At 38.4% G+C, this 21,731-nt stretch overlaps 2 protein-coding genes across 4 annotated transcripts in view; both read right to left on the reverse strand.

The window, feature by feature from the left end:
* Window positions 1-90: 90 nt before the first annotated feature.
* Window positions 91-5,342, reverse strand: LOC101169310 (putative pre-mRNA-splicing factor ATP-dependent RNA helicase DHX32). The gene is made up of 11 exons (XM_020709500.2): window positions 4,821-5,342; window positions 4,542-4,735; window positions 3,832-4,207; window positions 3,136-3,357; window positions 2,585-2,678; window positions 2,343-2,492; window positions 1,582-1,773; window positions 1,274-1,414; window positions 995-1,185; window positions 673-863; window positions 91-438 (listed from the first exon to the last, which is right to left on the reverse strand). The coding sequence occupies exons 1-11, from the start codon at window positions 5,100-5,102 to the stop codon at window positions 267-269; spliced, it is 2,205 nt and encodes a 734-aa protein (XP_020565159.2). The 5' UTR covers window positions 5,103-5,342; the 3' UTR covers window positions 91-266.
* A 1,218-nt stretch (window positions 5,343-6,560) lies between these two features.
* The window catches only part of LOC101169556 (disintegrin and metalloproteinase domain-containing protein 12), an 84,225-nt gene continuing 69,054 nt past the window's right edge, over window positions 6,561-21,731 (reverse strand). For 2 of the 3 annotated variants that reach the window (XM_023963430.1, XM_023963429.1), the window contains 7 exons: window positions 20,844-20,921; window positions 18,568-18,676; window positions 18,150-18,336; window positions 15,706-15,814; window positions 13,954-14,208; window positions 8,264-8,430; window positions 6,561-7,904 (listed from right to left, as the gene is read on the reverse strand). In XM_023963430.1, coding sequence (XP_023819198.1) covers window positions 7,901-7,904; window positions 8,264-8,430; window positions 13,954-14,208; window positions 15,706-15,814; window positions 18,150-18,336; window positions 18,568-18,676; window positions 20,844-20,921 — 909 coding nt within the window. In that variant the 3' untranslated portion in view covers window positions 6,561-7,900. The remainder of the gene's footprint in view (window positions 7,905-8,263; window positions 8,431-13,953; window positions 14,209-15,705; window positions 15,815-18,149; window positions 18,337-18,567; window positions 18,677-20,843; window positions 20,922-21,731) is intronic. The other variant, XM_023963431.1, reaches the window with a different exon arrangement.

A 21,731-nucleotide genomic window follows, 5' to 3' on the forward strand; every position in this document is an offset into this window, starting at 1 on the left:
AAAGCAAAAAGAATAAGTGGAAAGTTGGAAATGCATTGAAATGTTGTACACAATTATTAATTGTACATTTTAAAGCAAATTCAGTAGAAGCCAGATGAAAATGTTCATTTATTTTTGTATAAATTAGTTCAATTATCAACATAAAAATGTAAAGAAAGAAAAACTGAAGGGATCAGGTTTGATTTGAAAGTGTTGCAGTGATCTGGACTGGGCTCAGGTGGACCACACAGTGTTGTTACTCCTGCAGATAACGGGGGTTCTGCTGGTTACTGTAAGACGCAGCGCTCCGAGGTCTGCTCCTGCTGTCGCTCCTCCTGTGACGGACGTTTCTCCTCCCTGCACCGACGAGCCGCGTGATGGAAAAGGTTTTGGAGGATGTCTTTGCTCTCACTCGGTGGCAGATTGTGAAAAAAATGCTGAGGTGTCATCTGAATGAACCTAAGAGTGGAAAAGGAGAATCGATCAATGCTCAAGAAACCCATTTTTGATTTGTTTGTCTGTTTTTAACGGATGACAGAAACTGCAACAGTCCTGTGGATCTATAATATTCAACAGTAAATACTGAAAAAGGAAGAACCAGAATCTGCAAAACTGACTGAAATTCTAGATCAATTTAATGTCTAAAACAAAACAAAACAAACAGTAGAAAGAATGAATATAATGGAGGCTTACTCTTCTGGTGTGATGTGAGTTACAGTACGGAGGCAGTTGTCCTCTGAGAAGCTGTGTTCGTGGAACAGCACCCACTCAGGCAGGCCCCGCTTAGGGCTTTTGGCTCCATAGCCAGAGAGGGGATGGATCTGTGCCACATGCTTGTTCGTCAAAATAAAATAGTTTCCGGACCCGTCTACATCCCGTGCCACCTTAGGAAAAAAAATAGTTTAAGAAGTCAAACTCCAGAGATTAAATGATCGAACATATTCTGGAATTTTTGAAGTCCAGACATCGTCAAAGTTCCTTCCACAAAAATGCTGCACTGGATGAAACTTCTGACCTGCATGAAGAAACCGGCGAGCAGCGCAGTCTTCACGTTCAGGGTGTTGCTTCGAGATCCAAAGGCGGGTACCGAGATAGGCAGCTCGATCCTCTTCAGAGTGTCTGTCAGCTCAGCATGGAGGGCGTCGGCCATCAGCAGAGCCGTGTGGCTCAGGAAGAAATCCTGACACCACTTTTCTTCGTTAGAGTCTAGCAGAGGACTCAAGTATGTTATATGATAAATTGACTGACACAGTTACTTTGTTTTTTAGTTATAGAGCAGGCTTTTGGAACCTACATGGATCCTGCTGATGCTGCTTGAAGGCCTTGTAGATGTTGATGAGGGTAAAGTGGTCTCCTTCTGGGTGCTGGAACTTCATGTGGCTGCGGTTTGCCTCTGCTTTCAGCTCCCCAGGAGGGTCAATGAAGCAAGATGGTACTAAAAAACATGAAACCGTACATCACGACTGTGAATAAAAACTTAATTTGCTTCATATGTGCCGTGACTGGTGGCTGGGATAGGCTCCAGCAACCTGTGACCCCAAAAGGGATTAAGTGATCTTAGAAAACTGAAGGATAAATGTGGTGTTTTTTGCAGAATGTCACCTGTTAACATGGCAGCAATGATGACCACCTCGCTGACGCAGTCGAACTCACAGGAGGCCAGCACGGTTTTAGCCATCTGCGGCTCCAGGGGGAACTCAGACATGATGATGCCCATCTCAGAGAGGTTGCCGTCATTGTCTAAAGCTGCTAGGTAGTCTAGTTCCTCCAGGGCCTGCATTAAACCTTCAGGATCTGAGGGGAAAAAAGGGTTTTAAACCATAAATCAAAAACAGCATTTCATTTAACAAGAAGATAACCAAGAAACTCAAGCAGTGACCCATTGATGTGATCTGCATGAAACACCAGCCTGTTAGGACTTATGGAACGAATGGATTAGGATTTCTTTAATCCTCACCAACATCTGCCGTGCACCACGATGCAACATGACGGGGGTTATGATTTCGCTTGTAAAAAAACACTTGTTTTTGCTGAACATTGAAGGAAGACAAAGGCATAGTTCCAGTTTTCACCCGCTCAAGCATACTTTTAATCATCTAATGGGAGGCTCAATGTGTATTTGTGTTAGAGGGGGCATGCAAAGCTGTGCAAACAAAGGAACACACAAGGAGGTCAGCTCTGAAAGGATGCTAGCAGAACAAGAGCTGTCGGCTCGGTTGAAGCACGGCTGACTGCCCTTCAATTAAAAAAAAAAAAAGTTCCTGTCTGCCGGATCAAAAAGGGGGAGAAGATGCAACCCACATGAGAGTGAAAATTCAAAAACGACAGGAATTTTCAGGAATGATAAGTTTCATGAATCCCACCTGGTCTGTCTATGAAGTGACAGTGACCCATCCCAGAGATGTCCATCCTCTTGAGGAACAGCACAGTGGAGGCGATGTCAGACTCCACAATATGAGGGCGAACCTCTGCAGGAAGCTGTCTATCATTTGGATACAAACAAAAACATTTCCCTACGGAACAGAACATCACACCTTAAAGTAAGGAATGGAGCCGGAAATGTAGCAGCCGCAGTTAAAGTGTTGGTTTGGTAACTTCTTCTCACCATCCGGGCCTGTCAACTGTTTGCGACTCTCTGCTTGACCTGCGCTGATCGGCTGGATAACGGCTGAGTTTGCCCTGATTCTGGGGTTGAAGACCTGGAGCACAATTAGAGAGAATTTTTTGGTGTATATTTACGCCAGAGTAAACATTTACAAAAGTCAGAAATATTCCACAAACATGGGGTTGAGGAAATTATGTAAAAATGTAAAAAATATATTGATTTATTTACATATAATTTTATATCTTACTATGTCAGGGTTTCTTTTAGTAGATAAAACTTCCCTATAATCTTTAAAAGTTTGTTTGAATCTATAAACCACACAACTTTTTATTGCAAATATCCAAAGTTATTGAAAGTCTAAAATATGTATATATTTAAAATATTTATATATCTTGGACTATATTTTAAAAATATATGAGATTTACGTTTCTGCTCTCCTTTAAAATTTTGAAACTTTAAGTTCTGGACATCTTCGCATTTAACATTCCACAATTCCACACTTTCCCAGCATTTTATAAATCTGTTCCAGTATAAAAGGGAGACAAACGCACCCATCTTTTCTCCAGACCAGCATCAATAACAAATCTTATGGAACGAACAGCCCAGAAGAAGTCCTCATTCGGGCTGCTTGTGAGGATCACTCTCCGTGCCCGCTCTGTTTCCGGCAGACTCCCTGGTTGGCCGGGATGCATCACGATTGGAACCAACTCGCCCAGGTGGGGTGGTAAGCTGCGCCCTTCGTGACACAGGATGTCATGGGCCAGGTCTATTTCCTGGTGGAACAGAAGAGAAATAAGCTATTATGATTTGCAGTGGTTTCTGAATAAGATAACTATTTGTGTTATTTTTCTGCTCAGATGATTTGAATTTAGAAGTTTACAGTGAAGATTAAATAATAAATAATATGCAACATTTCAAATGAACCCAGATTTAGTGTCAAGAAAAAGGTTATTTTTCCAGACAGACGTTTTTCTTTATTTGATTCTGGTCATCAAATATGAAATTCTCAGTGACTTTTGTAAAAATATATATTTTGATTCGGTTCTATGTGAAAATATTAAAAGTATCCCGTTGCTACCAAAAAACAGTTATTAAATACTTAATTTTCAAAGAATAACGCAGAACGATTGGTTGGGCCTCACACAATTTCACCTCACCAAATCTGTCCCTCTTTAGATTTGGACTCCCCTGCACTAAGCCATGTTTAATGCAGTATTTTTGTTTATTTGTGTATTTTTTTTTTTTACCTGCGTTGTGACTAGAAACACAACCACATCGCCCCACTCCTCAGAGTGATGGATCTCCAGAACGAGACGCAGAGCTGAGCAGAAGTAGTTGCCGCCGGAGCTGGTGTACACCACCTCCCCTGCACCCTGCGTCTCTATGCGCATCACGGGCACCTCTGACCCTGAGAGGTGGGTCAGCTGCTTTGGGGTGGGCTCGACAGCCGACATGACAACCACTCGCAGCTCTGGCCTCAGCAGAGTGATGTTCTTCAGCAGGCCAAGAAGTATGTCGGCGGCTACAGTCCTCTGGTGGGCCTGGTCCACAATCACCACACCATAGCGCTCAAGCAAAGGGTCGGACATCATCTCCCGGAGGAGCATGTTGTCTGTGCAGAACCTGCGTTGAATGATGATGTTATGCTTGAATTTAGGAAAGTATTCACAAACATTTCATCTTTTATTTGGATTAAATCCCAGTTTATCTCCCTTCCCTTGTTGTGCTGAGTGCTTTTGTTCTGCATGACGTATGAGGGACCCTCGTGGTGAGTGTGACATATGGGTCGACAGGGAGACGGGCAGCTGGTGTGAAGCCCTTGAAAAGAGCCCCTCAAGCCTTTTGTTCACCACTCTTTAAGGCGGGGTATCACGACCACGCATTCTTACAAAAAGAGAAAAAAAAAAAGGAACTCTGGACACATCTGTGGCAAGAACAGACATTTGTGTTTGCACACCTTAGTACCGTCTCACTGGCGCAACATTTCTCCAGAGGTATGCTGTAACCCACTTCATGGCCGACATTCACATCCATCTCATCTGCCACTCTCAGGGCCAGATCAACAGCCTGCTGGGAATGGATCTGGGTGCAAACCACCATGCCGTGCCGGAACTGGACTGACAGGCAGAACTCAGCACACCACTGGGGAATCTGCAATAAAAGAAAAGTGAGATTTTTTTTTTTTTTTAAGAAACATCTTTGCAAAAATATTGGCATAAAAAAATGACACACTCACTTGAGAACTTCTTCCTGTTTTGGCAAAGCCACTGACAGCAACAAACTGTTGATTGGCCAGCGTGTCCATGAATTCACTCTTTGCCCTCCACATTGGCAGCTCTTTCCTCTCCTCCATCAGTTTGTAAAACCGAGATGAATAAGGAAGTCCATCAAACTGATTCAGCTCCAAGATGTCAGCAGAATCTTTGTCTCCTTGACTCAAAGCCTCAGAGTCGGAGCAACAGGGCGAGTTCCCCGCAAAGTAGTCCTCTCCACCTAAACTGGCAACGTCCTGCTCCATCACAACAGAGTCTGTCCGCTTTCGACCTCATTTACAGGATCATACAAATGAAGCCTGGAAATCTCCAGCTTTCAGTGAAGCGGCTGCAGTGAGACTGCGTCTGCTGCGAGCAAAACACAATGAAGGGCTCAGTGGGCGTCCAGCCCAGTGTTGTCATGTGGCTACTAATCCCACAGAGGCAGTGTGGTCATCAACACACACACAGACGCACACACACAGGCACTAGTGTGAGACGGAGTAGATTGGCAGAGACTGGAATGTCTGCTGTTTACAAAGAACACCAGATGAAACGCAATCTGCACAACTTATTTATCAACTACAAACAGAAATTAACACAAAAAAACTATTTTAAAGACCCACTCTGAGGAAAATTGTATTTTTGGTGTTATTAACATGTTCTTCTGGCATTTCTCTCATGATGGACATATATAAATACAATTAAGATGAAAATTGTCTTTCTGCGCATTTGTTATTGCAAACTGCTTTAAATTAGAAGCAGCCGAAAAAAATGCCATTTAAAGAAGAATGTATTTGTGACATAGAAAATACACTGGGTGGACTACAAGCTCCTAGCTCTTTGCTTTTAGAAACATGGAAGGGAATGGGGGATGGGGTTGCTCCGCGGCAACAATCACAACCAAAACTCAGAGGTGAATTACTTATGAACTACTGCCACTCTGCACCAAGTTTGTCCTAGAAAACAACCCAGGTTTTTTATTTTAAAAACAGCATAATCATACCTAAAAGACCACAGGGAACACTTAAAAAAGAGATCTGAAGATGATTGGAGTGTGACGTTTAGCTTTGATGAATACACTCCATGTAATAGAGTATGCAGTTTCTAAAAAATAAAATATTAATTTAAATATCCTCCCGGCTGCTGAAAGAACAGTAAAAAAACAAAACAAATGTAGAAACCTGATTACGAACATTTAAACAACATTCAAGATTTTTTTCCCCATTAACTTTTAAAAGAGTTCTTGTGCAAAATACTACAAATTAGAACATTGTCACATATTTTATGCGAAAAGCCTTTTTTTTGTTTTTAAATGTTTGACCCTTATGATTCATATTCAACATGTTTATGTAGGGCAACAATTGAAGTCCAGTAGTTTAACTGTTGTTATCCAACAGGTGGCAGTATTGGACAAACCTGGGATGTTGTAGACAGTTTTCTGTCACTTTCCCAAAATGCATCAACATTACTTTTAACAAATCTTTTTAAGTTTTAATAATTGTGAAGAAAGACCAACAGTAGCAAAAGAGCATCATCTCTGGTTGATCTGTACACACAAGGCGTCCTTCAACTATTGAAGATAACAGCTGCAATCAATAAAAATATGTGCAGAAGTTACTGATGAATAAATCTTTTCTCCTAAAATAAGCATTTTTCTGAGTCAAAGTAAAAATGAAAGTAAAACAAAAAAAAAATCTTCAAAAACATAAAATAACTTTTATTCGCTTTTATTTTATTTTATTTCGATAAATCGGAAACCTTAAAGCTTGGTTTACAGTTATTGAAACTTTTCAAGATTAAAGCAAAACAAAAACAAAAATCAAATTTCTCTTCAATCATTCGTTGTGGATAAAGACAAATAACATTTCTGTGCTTTTGCAAAACAAAACAATACTAAAAGAACAAAGTAATGACTGGCATACCATATTTACACTTGTGATGACTTACAAAAAAAACATAGTACAGATGTTACATTTAAAAGGTTTATCCACATAACGACAAGAAATGTTTTTCAGCAAGGAGCCTCAACTCTGACAGTTGTTACACATTGAAACACATTTTTCTGAAGAAAAGCGGCACAGCCTTGGCGCTCTGTTTGCAGAGCAGAACGATCTGGACGCATAAATGCAAAATAAAGGAAGGCTTTAGCAGAAGGTTAATAACCTTGTGGACATTTGGAGTGATCGTTTTTTTCACAAAGTTGAACTAAATTGAAAAAATGAAGAGAAATGGTAAACGTAATGATTTATTTGGTGTTTTACTGTCAGAAATGTTGACGCTCTACAGCATCCACCGGCACCAGAACTTTTTAAAACTCAAAGCAGCACATTGAAAAAATAAACAAGGAACCTCAAATCAGAGCAATATCACACAAAAAAAATGGTGGATCAATAATTTCCAAGAAGCGTTTAGATGAGTTTTAAAAGGCTAAAATGAACAAATAGAAAAACAAAGAATTTTAGCACCATAGCAGCAACGGGACAAGGAATGCATCTGAAGTTAAACGAGCACTAAAGATTGCTAGAACTAAATAAATAACAATGCCCAGTGTGCCACAAATGCTGTTCATTTTCATTATCTTCATCCCAAGTCCAACTTAGTTAAAGCAGGATATTGGTTAAACAAAAAGACAATGCATTTCAAGATTTTCAACAAGAAAAATGTATAAAATCACCATAAAAATTTGTAAAAAGAATTTCTAAAATGACACAAGAATTCCTTCTTTTCAAAAATTTCCCAAGCAAAACAAACTCTCTCTTCATACAGAGTGCTTTGCACCCTAACTGGACCAACGTTAAATAGTTGAATAAATAGTTTCTTGGTACCTGAGCGAAGACAAGAGCACCTTGTAAAGGTGTAGCACCGTGGTGTGATCTTAGCCCATTTAAAAACATTTTTAAGAACCCTCCAACATTTTCTGCTTTCAGTGACTTCCAACAGAGTCTTAAGTTATTAGTGCAAAATAAGGATTTCTGAACAAAGAGAGGCCAGAGCTCAGCAGGCCGGATGAGTCTTTGGTGGTCTGTGGGGCAACGCCGCAGATCCAAAGAACAACAGGAATTTATCTGTTTGGAAAGAAAAGAAAGCTTCAGATAAAACACACATTTTCACCAAAGGATTCTTCTTAAGCTCATTATAATTTAACACTATTAGAAATATCAGAATGACAGGAAATATAAATGAATCCGTTTTTTCTTTTAGCGATATTTAAGTGTAAAACCAAGTCATTAACTTCTATATTCATTTTGTATGAGCTAAATGCTTAGCTTTCATGGTTAGGGTAAGGTATTATAATCTAAAAATAATAAAATCAAATGTACATCCCATAGTTTCATCCATCTGACCAAGAAAATTATAAAAGGCAAAAAAAACAAAACTACAAAAAATCCTCTGCTGTACTAATGTGAACAGCTTAGTGAAATACCTGCTGGGTAAAGAGAGAGGGGGAGGTGGCCGGGGCACAGTGGGGATGGGTATTGGCAGGGCCCCTGTCCTTGGAATGTGGCCCCCAATGCTGTGACCTGATGGAGTGCCCCTCCGTAATGGATCTGCAGGTAAGGGTTTCTGGGGTGGACTGGGTTTGTCAAAGTCCTGAGGAGGAAAGTAAAATCCACTAAGTATTTGCTGGTTTTATTTTGAAAAAGACACACAAAGCACATCAAAAAGGTGCAAACAAGTCTGAATGCTGCATTGTATTTTGGTCACGATTAGTTGTGCAGCAGCTTTCCGGGCAGAAAAGTTCAAATGTTTCAGCAGAGGGCACTGTGTTCTTCTCTGGAAACCCCCACAAACATGAGGTGCATTTCAACTCCCCTCCACTTTAGCTGTGGAAGTGATGAGTGAACATGGAAGGTTACCATTGTGTTTGACTAATCTACAAGAGGAGGAGAGACTGTGACTAACATCTCCTGCTTTCTACTTAGGTAATGTCTCACAGACGCTCAGTGAGTCCATATCGGCCTAAACACTTTTTACAAATACACGTATTTTAAAATCCTAAAATCCTAAAAGTGCAACATAGCCTTGCCTGACAATGGCACACCCATTCTGTATAGGGATTTTACCCCCTTACCACCCTCTCTGAATGACTTTCTGTTATTTGAACATGTAGAAAAACCAGATTTCATATTTTTTCATCCAAGGTTGAAGGAAATGCCCTCCAGCTGCACTAGTATTCTAAAAACAGCAGAATAATGCCTCTAATAGTGTATTTTGGGCTTAAAAAGGCTCTTTTTGGACCCAAAGGGCCCTTGAGAAACTGCAACCAGAGCATTTTTCATCCAAACTTTTCTGGTCTGCTCACACCCTAACCTCAGGAGTGTTTTTGATGTGCTGGAAACACCCACTGTGAGGCAAACCTCACCATGTGGGAATAAGTGGGTGGGGATCCCTGCAGGCAATAGACCTTTCCTCCTCCACACTGCAGCCACAGAACCAGCATTTTGACCTGAAGGATTGGGAACTAAACAGAATAGGGAATGTCAACCTCAGAAGCAGCCCAGGGATCGGGGAGGGGGAGGTTACTTTTGGGTGTACTTGGACCCTTTGGCATGCAGCTTGAAATATAAACAACGTTTTGCCATCATTACCTAAGGTTTAATATCTTCTTGTAACATGAAGTTTCTCTCATAGATGTGGGATTATGTTGTGTACATTTTTAAATTCACCAAGACCAACCAGTAATTCCCCAGACTACTCAGCTGCAAAGTACACTTAGTAAAAACGCACTGCTGACATAACCCAAAGGGCTGAAATCATATTTTTTTGTAGGAAAAGAAAACCTCTGGGGACCTTTGTATCTCTATCCTGTCATTCAAATGCAGCTTTGGAGGGGTGTTGAAGAAAAAAAAAAGCAAATGACCTTTTTAGAGAATTTAGACTTGTTGTTTAATCAAATCATCCTTCCTTTTTCACCATAAAATATATATATATTAAAAAAAGAGTCTAAAGTTGTCATTCTTCTACAAGATATTTTAATAAAAAAAAGAAACATGTTGAAATTCTCTACCTTTGACGATTAAATAGGAATATTTAAATGATTTGGCTTCATAATTAACCACTTGAGGCAAATTTACAATTATATACTCGATATCTTTAGGAAAAAACAAAATTGTACAAAATTCTAAGTAGACAGATGAACCCACTTCTGCGTTCTAATAATGTGCACTCATTTAGCAGAAAACCTCAACCTGCCACTGTAGTCTTGGTGGTACTCACATATCTTCATTAAAAATGAAGCATTGGGTCCTCTGGATGCAGTCACCTAAGGCGCACAAGCACCTTTTCAAATTACAGCAGGAAGAATTAAAAAAAAAAAGAAAAAAAAGTGTTTTCTTGCCAACAATAATGCAAATTCTCTGTTCCTGGAAAGATTACATTTAACAAAGATTTGACTTGCTGTGTAGCAGCTGTCTTCTAAACTGGACCTGAATGTGGTTACAGCTTATTTGCTTCATAATTACTCAACACTGCAGGCATCTAAAATGTCTCTTACCTTCTGCTAAACACGATAACAACTAACGTGTCTGTTTGTGAACATCCTGTTCTCGCAATTTTTCTTTCACTGTACGACAGGAGTATTCCCTTGGAAATATTAACGGGGTGCAGGCAGTGCAAAGACATTTAAAAGGAAGACATTTTGGCACAGACAGCAGGGAGTTTGTGTCGAGTATTACAATCAGCCTGTTCTTGACTTTCTCTTTAAGGATTGATGTCCTGTGCGTCCTTGTTGTGAGCACAATCCCCTCCTGTGTTTCTGACTTACATGTGCTGCCTCACTCGCTTCGTCTGCTTCCTTGCCACAAAAATCCCTAGTGGACCTCAGCAGGTAGACGGGTTTTGCTGTTATGGCAATAGGCGTCGGCCAATTTCTGGAGCAAACGTTTGCCTATCAGCTGAAGAACATTTTTATTTGAAAGACTTTCATAGCAGAGGCTGTGGGGCTCTGTGCAGAAAACAGATAGATATGATGCAAACTTCTTTCTGCTCTTCCGTGTAATGAAAGTGCTTCCACAGAAACATCACATTTAACATGCATGTCTTTTAAGACTTACTATTCTCTAGCTACAAGGCTTTATCATGAATGAATGATGCAAGGTCAAGGTATGCGTTTAATTATTACAAATGCACACGTCAATAATGTTGGCAGCGCTAAAAAAAAAACCTTTTTAAAAATAGGGATGAAATTTTTGGATTTCAAAAATCAAATTGGATTTGTTTTGAAGATACAGCACTTTTTCTTTAACTAACATTTCAAAGTGAAATTGCTTATAATCACAGTAGAAAACAGTTTTATTAATGTTTTTCGCGATTTAACAAAACCACTAAATTTTGTTAAAAGGTTGCAGAAATATAGATTGAAAAAGTATTATAAAATTGTTTTTAACTTAAAATCTGAAAATTAATGTTCTTCAATGGGTAAAAGTTTATTTTAAATAGATAAAAAAGGCTGGGGAAGGCAAAATAAAACTTAAAAGTTTTCTTATCATTGAAAACAACAGGTAAAATATCTAACATATAATTAGGGAAACTGACAACAGACCTGTTGGTGTCATCTAACTGGGAGGAGGTTTGGTATTTCGAAAAATAATGTTTCTAAAGTTTATAATGGCGTAAAATTTGAAAATATTTTGATTTAGTGAAAAAAGTCAAAGTCTTTGCACACACATTAAGGATTAGTGATAAAAAAGAGGAGCAAACTTCCAGATTGAACCAAAGGAAAAAAGAAAAGTAACAGTTTCCTGAATAACTACTTAGATGGCTTGTTACACAATCAGCTTGGGGCATGGAATGGGAGCTTTGAATCTAATGTAAAATGTTCTGACTTTACATCATCAACAAATTTGTTGTCTGCTTTTGACTAGTGAAGTGCCCAACAAAAGCAGAATTCTTTTGTTGTTTCTCTTTCGGCTTTACCCATCAGGGGTCGCCACAGCGAACAAGTCGCATGGTAAACTTGGCAATGTTTTACGCCGGATGCCCTTCCTGACGCAACCCTCTCAAAGCAACCGGGCTTGGGACCGGCACAGAAGCAGAGAAGGGAATAGGGAGCAGCCCGGAGTCAAACCCTGGTTTCACGGACGGAAGGCGCCGCAAACCAGCACGAGCTAAACCGGCTCATAAAAAGCAGAATTCTTTTGTGGAAAGCAAATTCATGCACTCAAGAGGACTGAAGAACATTTTCACAGCCTCTACAAATGCAGTTGAGACATTTTGTGATCAAAAATAGAAAAAGGCAGAGCAGAAAAAATCTTCAAACAAGTGGAAAATAAAAAAATACATTTAGTGGAATTAAGTAGTACTGTGTCTTCCAGGCTTAGAGGAGGTTGCTCCTCATCTGTGCATGAATCAAATTTAGTATTACCTGCTGCTTTCAGCAAAAATAAGCTGAATTAAATATTTAGACACGTGGCTCTACAGGAAGTGCTCAGCTCTCTTTTTATGAGGTTCAGATGTTTGGTGTGTAATATGGGCACACTTGTTTTTTGTCTTTTAAACTAGAGCAGGAGGTAACTAATAAAGTTTTCAAAGTGTTTTAAAGAGTTAAAGGAAATGTTTGTGTGACACGTACCAACTTTCACTTCTGTTTTGATTTATTCAAGTTCTTTTCACAAAATAATTTTTCTCAGTTTCATCATTGAATGTGTTTTTTTGTTCGACAGGGTTCAAATAATTTGGATTTTTTCATATTAATGCATCAGCTATAATCTTATTGTTGCATCTAATCTAGAAGAAAAATATAAATCTCATAGTTCGTCATATCTAAGGTTTACTTATTCATTTTAAAGCACCAGTTTCCTTTCTTTTCTGCTACAATTGATCAAATCTTGAAGTCTACTGCATTTCCAGCTGCTGCCACACTGCCAATCCCACACTTTTTTGCTGTGCTGCCGCATGAATGAACTAAGGTTTGGATTCACTAACAGAACAGATGGATGGATTTACTATCTAAACTCCATGTCTCAGCAGAAATCTGAAACTTGCAGTGTTGCATCGAGCGAGACTGCTTTAATTTTACTGTCAATATTTGGGAAAGCAAAGCAAATGCAGTGAAGAAATGCACTGAGCTCAGTGATAAGACACAGGCTTTAAAAATTACCAAGCAGGTTGGAAGTTTTAGGTCATTAACTACAATTTGCACATTACTGTCTTCTCTTAGAAAGCATTATTGGGCTCAAGATTGATTCTTTTTTTTTTCCGGCTCAAGATTGATTCTTTTTTTTAATCTTTCAGTACACACCCTTCTGTTGGTTTAAGATTTTAACATGTTTGTGCTTTAGCCCTTTTACATCAGAACTTTTGCTCTGGTGTTAATATTCCTTCACCTACCGTAACTCTTACCGCTTGCGAATTTTATCGTAATTCCAGCTTTCCAGTAATTCCCGAAAAGCAGTTTTGTACTGATAACATTTCACAGTAGTAAGGTGTTCACGACAATCAAAACGAAAGCCGCTTTTCTGACATGAAGAGTTATGGTATATCAGATCCCAGGTATGTCAATTTCCATGCGGGAACCTCCCAAATGGATAAATAAAGTTGTCTATCTCTCTATCTATCTAAGATACAACATGTCGTGTGTTGTGTAAGTGTTGCCGTGGACACCTCCAGTGTTAAAGGGTTAACTGATCTTGAAGAGATCCACCAAGGAGTAGAAATGAAAGGTTGTGGGTCTAGAAATGACAACCTCCCCAGCCCAAGCACCAATAAATAAGCACATAAAAAAAATAATTTAAAATACTTATTTGACTCATTTTAAATAAAAATATGTGTGGGAACCTGAGATAGACTGCAATTTGTCATTAGCAGTGTGCTTAAAAATGGAGGATCCATGGAGAGTGAAGCTTAATGAAGAAACAAACACCTGAATGCTTAGATGGACTGTTTCCAGCAACACCTCGAGTTATGGTCGGTTGAACTGAAATGAAGGCTGTGCTACATCAAAAAATGAAATCAAATTTATGGTCATCTAAATGCAATACCTCAAGGATAATGTTGAAAGGATTTTTTTCAATATATATAAAAGTTATGGTCAACCACAATAATTGTCAATCTAAAGTTTGTAGGCATGCATAAAATTGATGACCTAACATCAGGTTTTTTTTTCTTCAAACAAACCTGCTCCACTTTGAATGATAATTGATGGCGTGGTAGGGTGAGGAAAGGCGGCACCGGCTGTGGTGGCAGTGCAGCGCGGTTGGGCGGGACTCGGTGGTGATGAGGCGGGACAAGAGGCAAAGAGGGATGGCCCACGCTCAGAGACGCAGGCATGGGCTGGCTGATGTGCAGGGGCTGGTAAAGGGGCAGTCTGCGCAGGCTGTGCGAGTGGAAGCTGTGTGATGGGAGAAGAGGCTCCGCACTCCGAAAGGACGGCTGAAAAGAGAGAAAAAATGGAGGAAAATTAGCTATATGACAGAATTAAACATCCTCTTGAGTGTTTTGCATAATTGTTGCTGAAATAGTAAATGATGACTTAAAATTCTGGTGCAGCTGTTGCACAATTAGTCTCAGAGTCCATTTTTTATATTACCCTTTATTGATTAGGTGATTCTCCTGTTACTCAGGCCTCTTTTGGAAAAAAAAAGGAGATTCGGACTAAGAATTTTCCATTTTCTTACACCTCAGAGACTAAATGAATATTGTTCTATTAAGTATCAATCTCTACTTGCAGCCTAACGGAAAAGAGTCATCAAGGAGCAGCCTATATGTCAAAAGGACCATTTGACTTTAATCATAAAGTTTTCCTAAGTTTGAAAATGCTAATTTCAGGCAAAACTGGATAGGAACTGAATTTAAAGTCCCACTCTGTTAATCTTTTCATCCATTGTAAAAATGCTCCCGGCGGTCTTTTAATTATAATTATGATGATTTTAGTCAAAATAAAAAAAAGTGTTGTTTTCAAGGACAGTTTCCATTTTTTTATCTGCTCCCGACTGACAACAATTTGAATAAAGAAAAACTCAGAAATGTAATTTTGAGCCTAATTTTCTTATGAAAAAAATGCCACAAGAACGCCAAAACCATTGCTATCATCCAAAGGGGCCTTTGAAACTACTTTTTACCTCATTAGATGCTCTTATGCTTTTCAATTCAGAAAAAAACACACTTATTAGCCAGACTGGAGAAACCGGGGGAACAGCAGAGACACAAACACACATACGCAAAAACAACACAGCGATGCCGATTCATTCATTGCTGCCCAACTTCTTTGGCCGGATGAGGGACTCACAATAACGAGAGCGGACAGGCTGGTTCAGAGAGACACTCTTGTGGACAGTTCACTGTAGTGGATGAACTTCCACACTCAATTACGACGGCACTTTTATGCAACAGATTCTGCAGACAGAGGCAAACCCAAATCCAAATCAGATCAACACACTCTCATGCATATAAATGCCTGCTCCTCTACTTTGCTACACAAGCACGGAAGGTAATTTCAGCTTGTACGTATCATTTCCAACAAACAAATCAAAACCTATTTCCATTCCCTGCCTGAATCAATCAACTCTGATTCTCCTCCAAAAAAATCTAAAAAATAAAAATAAAACCACAAACGTTAAAGCACTCAACTGACAATGCCCCAAATCTAATTTAAATGTCCCAATCTCTCAAATGCACTGTGCTGCATTCAGCCACAAACACCTCTGTGATTAATATTTCTATATTAGTGAGATATAGAAAGGCTGAAGCTATTACCCAGCCTGCTGTCATTTTGTTTTGTCAAGCAGCCTGGAAACATGATGACTCCAAGATGAGGTTTGGCTGCAGGTTACTGAAGTGGACGGGCAAAAAGTCATTACAAAAGAAACACAAAGCCTGTGGCGTAAACAAGCACACAAACCCTCTTTTGAAATACAGGGGTTCACTCACCTTATAGATGTTGGCTACACAGGGCTTGGGTGGAGGCTTGCGGTGTGGTGTGGGTCGGCACATGGACTCGGTCCGGATGGGGCTGGTGGGCCTACATGTCTCCACGGATCTATGAGAACAGCAAAGCGGCTTATATTTGGACTTTTGACTCTCACCTGATTAAAAAAACCCTCAGATACGCAGATGTTATTTGAATATAGATCATCGCAGCAATTTCATAAAAAATATGAGTTTTGAAAAAGGCCAATTAAGGTATTTAAATCTTAATCTTCCCTTTAAAAAGAAGCAATAATTCCGAGAGTATGTATTTAGAGAGAGAAAAAAATGCAACAGTTATACAAGCCCACTTAGTTCCTCCATTAACATTTTCCTCATTTAAAAAAGTGGTGAGCAAATAATCATCAAAAATTTGGAGTCAGAAATCTGTCAGTCTGCTGAAAAAAGTTCAGGCTCCTTCACATAAATAGTTCACAGAAAGTATCTTGAGATCACAGAACTAATTTCCAATTAAAAGAAGGAGAAAAGTCCCCTGATAACATAATTTTATATTCTCAAAGAAAAAAAGTCTACATTTCCAATTATGGAATAACAGCTGTAAATTTCAAAGTGTCAATCATCTTTTTCAAGATCTCAGCAGATTGTTGACAGAAAAATCCTGCAATGAATGTTAAGGAGCCTTAAAACTTGAAAACAAAGAATGTTTCCCACATTCTTATATATTAACTACAGAAAAGGTAACTTATTTATTATAATTATTGTGTAATTATTTTTCAGAATTTTTAGAAGGCGGCTTTTATGAAAAATATATTATTTAGTGCTAATTTCAACAAAAATGTATGCAGTGACTCATTTCTGCACATGCATGCAGGTCCCTATTGGTTCTTGTTTTTTTGCGCTCTAGTTCATTATTATTCCACTAGGGGCAGTGGAAGGGCTTTTCCTGCTCATTTAAAAACACTTTTTTGGGAAACATTGTGCTTATTAGGAACACTATGGTGGAAATAACTCATCTATTGTTATTTAGTGATTATTGATATTTACAGTCTAAATACAGCATGTTAAAAATGTGAGGATCAAATTTGAGACAGTGGGTGAATAAGGTGCTTTTTCCTGAATGCTCATATCAATATTTCTGCATCTTAAACTAACATTGTTGTGCTCAAAAACGTACTAAAATCCCCCAATAATTGCCATAATTGAACATATCTGTGCATAATGAGAAAAGGCTCAAGACCCATCTTTTTAATCTGGCTTTTCGCTAATTTTATTTATTTATCCATTTTATCTTGTTTAATAAAATTATAATAGCTTTTTAATGATTTATTTTCATTGGCATTATTTCAATGTTTTATTGTTTATTTGTTTATTGCTTTTATCAGAATGTTTGCTCTTTCATTCTCATTTTTATTTTTATTTTTATTTCCGGTGCTTCCTCAGTTGGGTCCTCTCCCTCTGGGTCGGCTGCTGTTGAGCCGCTGCAGCTCTAGATGGGGACCTGCATCAGCGCTAAGCTGTGGTGAGGTTGTTCCCCGTCTGTGATGCTGCATTTGGCTGGTTATGCAGTTATTCACAGAGAGAGAGATTCCAATTACTATTAGCATTTCTAATAACAAACATCTTGTTTTCATGCTCAGCCTATTTCTCATTGTCTATTCCCATCAGTTAGGGGGTGGGAGGTGTGAAAGAGGTTGTGTGTAGGTATGGGGAGGCGGGCCCTTTTTAAATTTTAATAATTGTTTATTTTAATTTTCATATTTTCATATTATTTATTTTGTTTTGTTTTAATATAAAACCCTTTGTGTTATGCTTTTATGTCAAAAGTGCTATATAAATAAAGTTTGATTAATTGTTTGATTGATTGATAATAAAAAAATTGCAACATTTTTTGTTGATTTTGTAAAAGACTTTAAAAAAATATTATATCCATATTATAACCATTATATATATATATATATATATATATATATATATATATATATATATATATATATATATATATATATATATATATATATATATATATATATATATATGTTTTTCCAATTCTTTAATGCATTGGGCTTTACAGGGTTATTATTCTGCTTCACTTACTGAAGATCATGCACATTAATGCAGATATGTTTATAAATTAGCTTTATAGGACCACAGTGACAACTTTCCTTTACATATGATGAGTTACTTCTTTATTAATACCACACTGGAGAAATCTACTTGTGTTTAGTTGGTTTTCTGTTCTTTTGTCACTGTGACTTAATCTTTCTATTACTGTTTTTAACCTGCCATTGCTCCTCTGTGTCTCTGCAAACCTCTTGGAATTGCAAAGTAGTTTGAAAGGTACTCTACAAATGAAGATGCTGTGCCTTGCCTTCTTGTTTTTTTTCTTTCATGGTTTGTCAAGGTGTCAGATAATGAGGTGGTTTTTTTTTTTTTAAACCACACACTACCTGAGTTTCTCCAGCGTGCTCTTCTTGTTGTCAAAGAGAAGGCGAAGCAGCGTCTTCCTCTTCAAAACGATGACAAGAGTGGCTGCCAGGAGGCTGATCAGGGTGACCAGGATTGCCACAGTAATGAGCACACTGTCGGCTGATGCCACATATGACAACACGCACATTAATACACACACACGCACATCTACAGCACAGAACAGTGACAGGACATAAGACTGTTAAACCTGCACAACAGTTAAAGTGACTTTTGACATATTTTACTCAGAAAATACTAAAAAAATAAAAAAACCTCTAGTCTGTGCAGTGTCATGTATCAGTGTGAGAGAAACTGCTGGGAGAGCTTTGTGTTGCTTTGTCAGCAGTGTTGTATCTCTGTCTGCATGAGTGAAGATGGACGTTAAATCATTCAAACTACCTGTCAGCCTCATTGGCCCACTGTCAATGCTGCCGCCAAAACCTGCTTTCTCACAGAATGGAGGGGCCCAGTGTGCCTCACAGTGGCAGTTCTGCTTGTTGTTGCACACCTGTAAGCGAGAAGGGAGTACATGAGTTGCTCTGTTGTATCTCCTAGGGGTGTAATGATTGATTGATGAATCGATTTATATTCCCATGATCCAGGCAGATCAATCTGCCTGAGGCAAGTTAGTAATCAAATCGACGTATACCATTAGAAAACTGTTTTAAAAAGAAGTAAATTGATTAAATTGATATTTGGATTGAGGCATGATAGGTTTATTTCACTATTAACGTAAAAAGGAACACATATCATCACAGCAAACAACACACATGTGATGGCAGCAAAAAATGAGCAGTCCATCATTCCAGTCCAATGTGTGGAAACACAAAGATCTGTGACCATACATTGTAGAAAAATATTCTAAAAATGTTCCGTTTGTATTATTTTTATGAGAAAAACAACAGTGAGCTGAACTTTATGAAGCTAAAATGTGAATGGGTTTCCCATTAATTCTTGCTTACTTGTTTGTTTGTACACATATTTAAGTTACACTTGATTATCTGCAACACATGAAAGGAATCTGGAAAACATCACCTGCACTGTTCAGTACCCAGGTATTTATTTCTGGCTTGAAGTTTTGGACAAAGATGTTTTGGATCAATTTCAGGTTAGTGAAGCAGATAATTCAAAGTGAACCAATCGTATCCGCAAGCAGAAACTATGATGAAATGTTGTTAGAATGAATCGTTACACCCCTACTACTCTTTTTCTCCCAAGTCAGAATGTTCTGAAGTGGCAGGTTCGAAGTAGGGTAAAAAAATAAAATCAGAAAAATGCATGTGAGTTTTTATGAAATCATTTAATAGACGAAACAGGAATGAAGTGGAGTCTATCAGGTAGAACCTACTGAAGGAAAGAAATCAGGTTCAAAATGATTCTCTAGCGATTTATCGAATTCCATCACTTGGAAAAGAGAAGGAAGGAGATGAGCAGATGTGAGACAGACATATGGAAGAGTTCAAGGGGAGGGCAATTGGGTGGAGTCTCCTTTTTGTGAGAAAAGGTCACTGGACTTAAAAAAAAGATAAGAATAACCACTGGGTCAAAAACTACTACTTGTAACAAAAAATAAATAAAGCCAAACTTTCCTTTTTTTTAATTTGAGATAACAGCCAATCTAAATACTAATAACAGATAAACAGGCACAGATTATGGAAACTCATGTCAAAGAGATGAATTATTTACAGAGTTTGAGGACATTGCATACGCTTGAAGTGGTAATGAGATGGAGCTGCAAATCAATCACTGCAAATGGCATTTACAGCTCTTCAACATTAATGCCACAACCCCAGTGAGCATCTCATCTGTATCTGAAGATTTCCACATTTCACACATCAGTTTCATTATTTAAGGTGTGTAATTTATGAGGTACAACAAAACTGAAAGCTGCTAAAATCCATGCAAGACAAAATCAGCAAAATGCTGGGAAAATGTAATCTATCAACTCTCTGAATACATTTAGATAATCTTTTTTTTTTCTAGTAAACTCTTAAAAAGGGTTGTGTTTGTTAAAATGAAAAACACCTTGTTTTGTCAGACAATTCTGCAGGAGGCAAAATGAACCAAAACAGGTCCTAGGAAATGCATCTCTGCAAAAACCCAACCAAGTAATTCGTTGCTCGCTTGTTTCCTGAAAAAGAGAATATGTTGTTTCATTTGTGAGATTAATGGCTTTCAGGGAAAGTTTTTATGTACAGAATAAAACATAAAAAAGTGAAGAATATCTTTGATTTCTTATTGCCCTCATTGTGGTTACAATGAACCGGTCCAACCCTGTGGTTAATGCTTAACTGACGGAACAAAACAACTAAAGTAAATAAAACATAAAAGCATCCCTGGCTGAATTATTGATGGGAGATGCTATGAGAAAAAAAGGTGATCATTTCAGAGCAGGTGTGTTGCAACAGCTTTCACATCCTAAACAATGTGGGTAATTGTGGTTGATTCAACCTCGGCTGCACAATATAGGCTGATTAACAAGCCGCTGCTGTAATTCATCGGCTGTTGCTCTGCTAATAATTGGAATTACAGATCAGGGAGGTGGCTGCCTCTGTTTTGCCGGTCAAACCGTGTATGGGTAAGTGCAGAGTCCTTAAAGGCTCCTCGCAGTGTTCCACAAGCTGCACTGCATAAATTAACAATAAACACTGAGCTAAAAGGCAGTTTGCACTCACCCCACGTCCGTTGCACTTCCCGGAGCACTCATGCACACCGAACACGCTGACGTTCTGGCACTGCCGGTTCAGACACACCTATGAAAGCAAAAGCACCAGTAAACATCTCAAAAAGGACTCAACTTGGGAGTTTGGAAAACATTTATCACTGGATAAATGATCTAGTTTTATACACAAAGAGAGAAAAATGGGTCATGCTTGTCGTGAAGTGTAAAATAAAGATGGAGACCATGCCTAGATTTATGAAAGGGAGTGTTCAGTTCCAAAGACTGTAATCATGTAACCTTAGAGTTTAAACAATTGTTTTTTAGAACCATTAGTAAAAGAGGGAAAAACACACACAAAAAACTTTTTACCCTGCTTTTTTCGACAAAAAAAAGCCTAAGACAAAAAAAAAGGAGAAACTGTTGCATTTAGGTTGAAAATTGCATTTAGGAAAGCATTTAAATCCTCCAGTTGCAGTCAAATTTTAGGGCATGAACTCAATGCACTGATTGCTGGAGAAAACACACAACCTTTCTGAGAAGAGCAGGACCAGTGACGCCCACCGTCACACCATTAAAAACTGTCCAGTAATGAGTGGCAAAAGCTTGTGACCTGGCTGTAGCGAAGAGACAATGTGATCTGGCTGACAGTGTGCAGAAGTATGGCATGAAACATGCTTGGCACCAATGCTAGCATCTTAAAAAAGATTGTAAAACATGACAATAACTTTTAAAAACCTTGATGAATAACTCCATGGGTACTTTGCTCATAAAATAGTTCACCACTTCCGTTTGTTAGGTTGTTTATGGTGCATCAAAAGTGCAACCAAATGTCTTCGAGTTGGGTGTCAGATCATGTGTATTAAAAATGAATGTGTTTAAATACTTAAAAACTAGAAATGTT

The sequence above is a fragment of the Oryzias latipes genome, chromosome 15, assembly GCF_002234675.1.
Source record: "Oryzias latipes chromosome 15, ASM223467v1".
Classification (NCBI taxonomy): domain Eukaryota; kingdom Metazoa; phylum Chordata; class Actinopteri; order Beloniformes; family Adrianichthyidae; genus Oryzias; species Oryzias latipes.

What these genes read in the sequence shown, in the direction of transcription:
- LOC101169310 (XM_020709500.2), bottom strand. Translation starts at nt 5,102, where the DNA reads ATGGAGCAGGACGTTGCCAGTTTAGGTGGAGAGGACTACTTTGCGGGG. An exon ending in TGTTTCTAGTCACAACGCAG is followed by an intron (nt 3,358 to 3,831) that starts GTAAAAAAAAAA and finishes CTGTTCCACCAG; the next exon opens with GAAATAGACCTGGCCCATGA. An exon ending in CATTGCTGCCATGTTAACAG is followed by an intron (nt 1,415 to 1,581) that starts GTGACATTCTGC and finishes CATGTTTTTTAG; the next exon opens with TACCATCTTGCTTCATTGAC.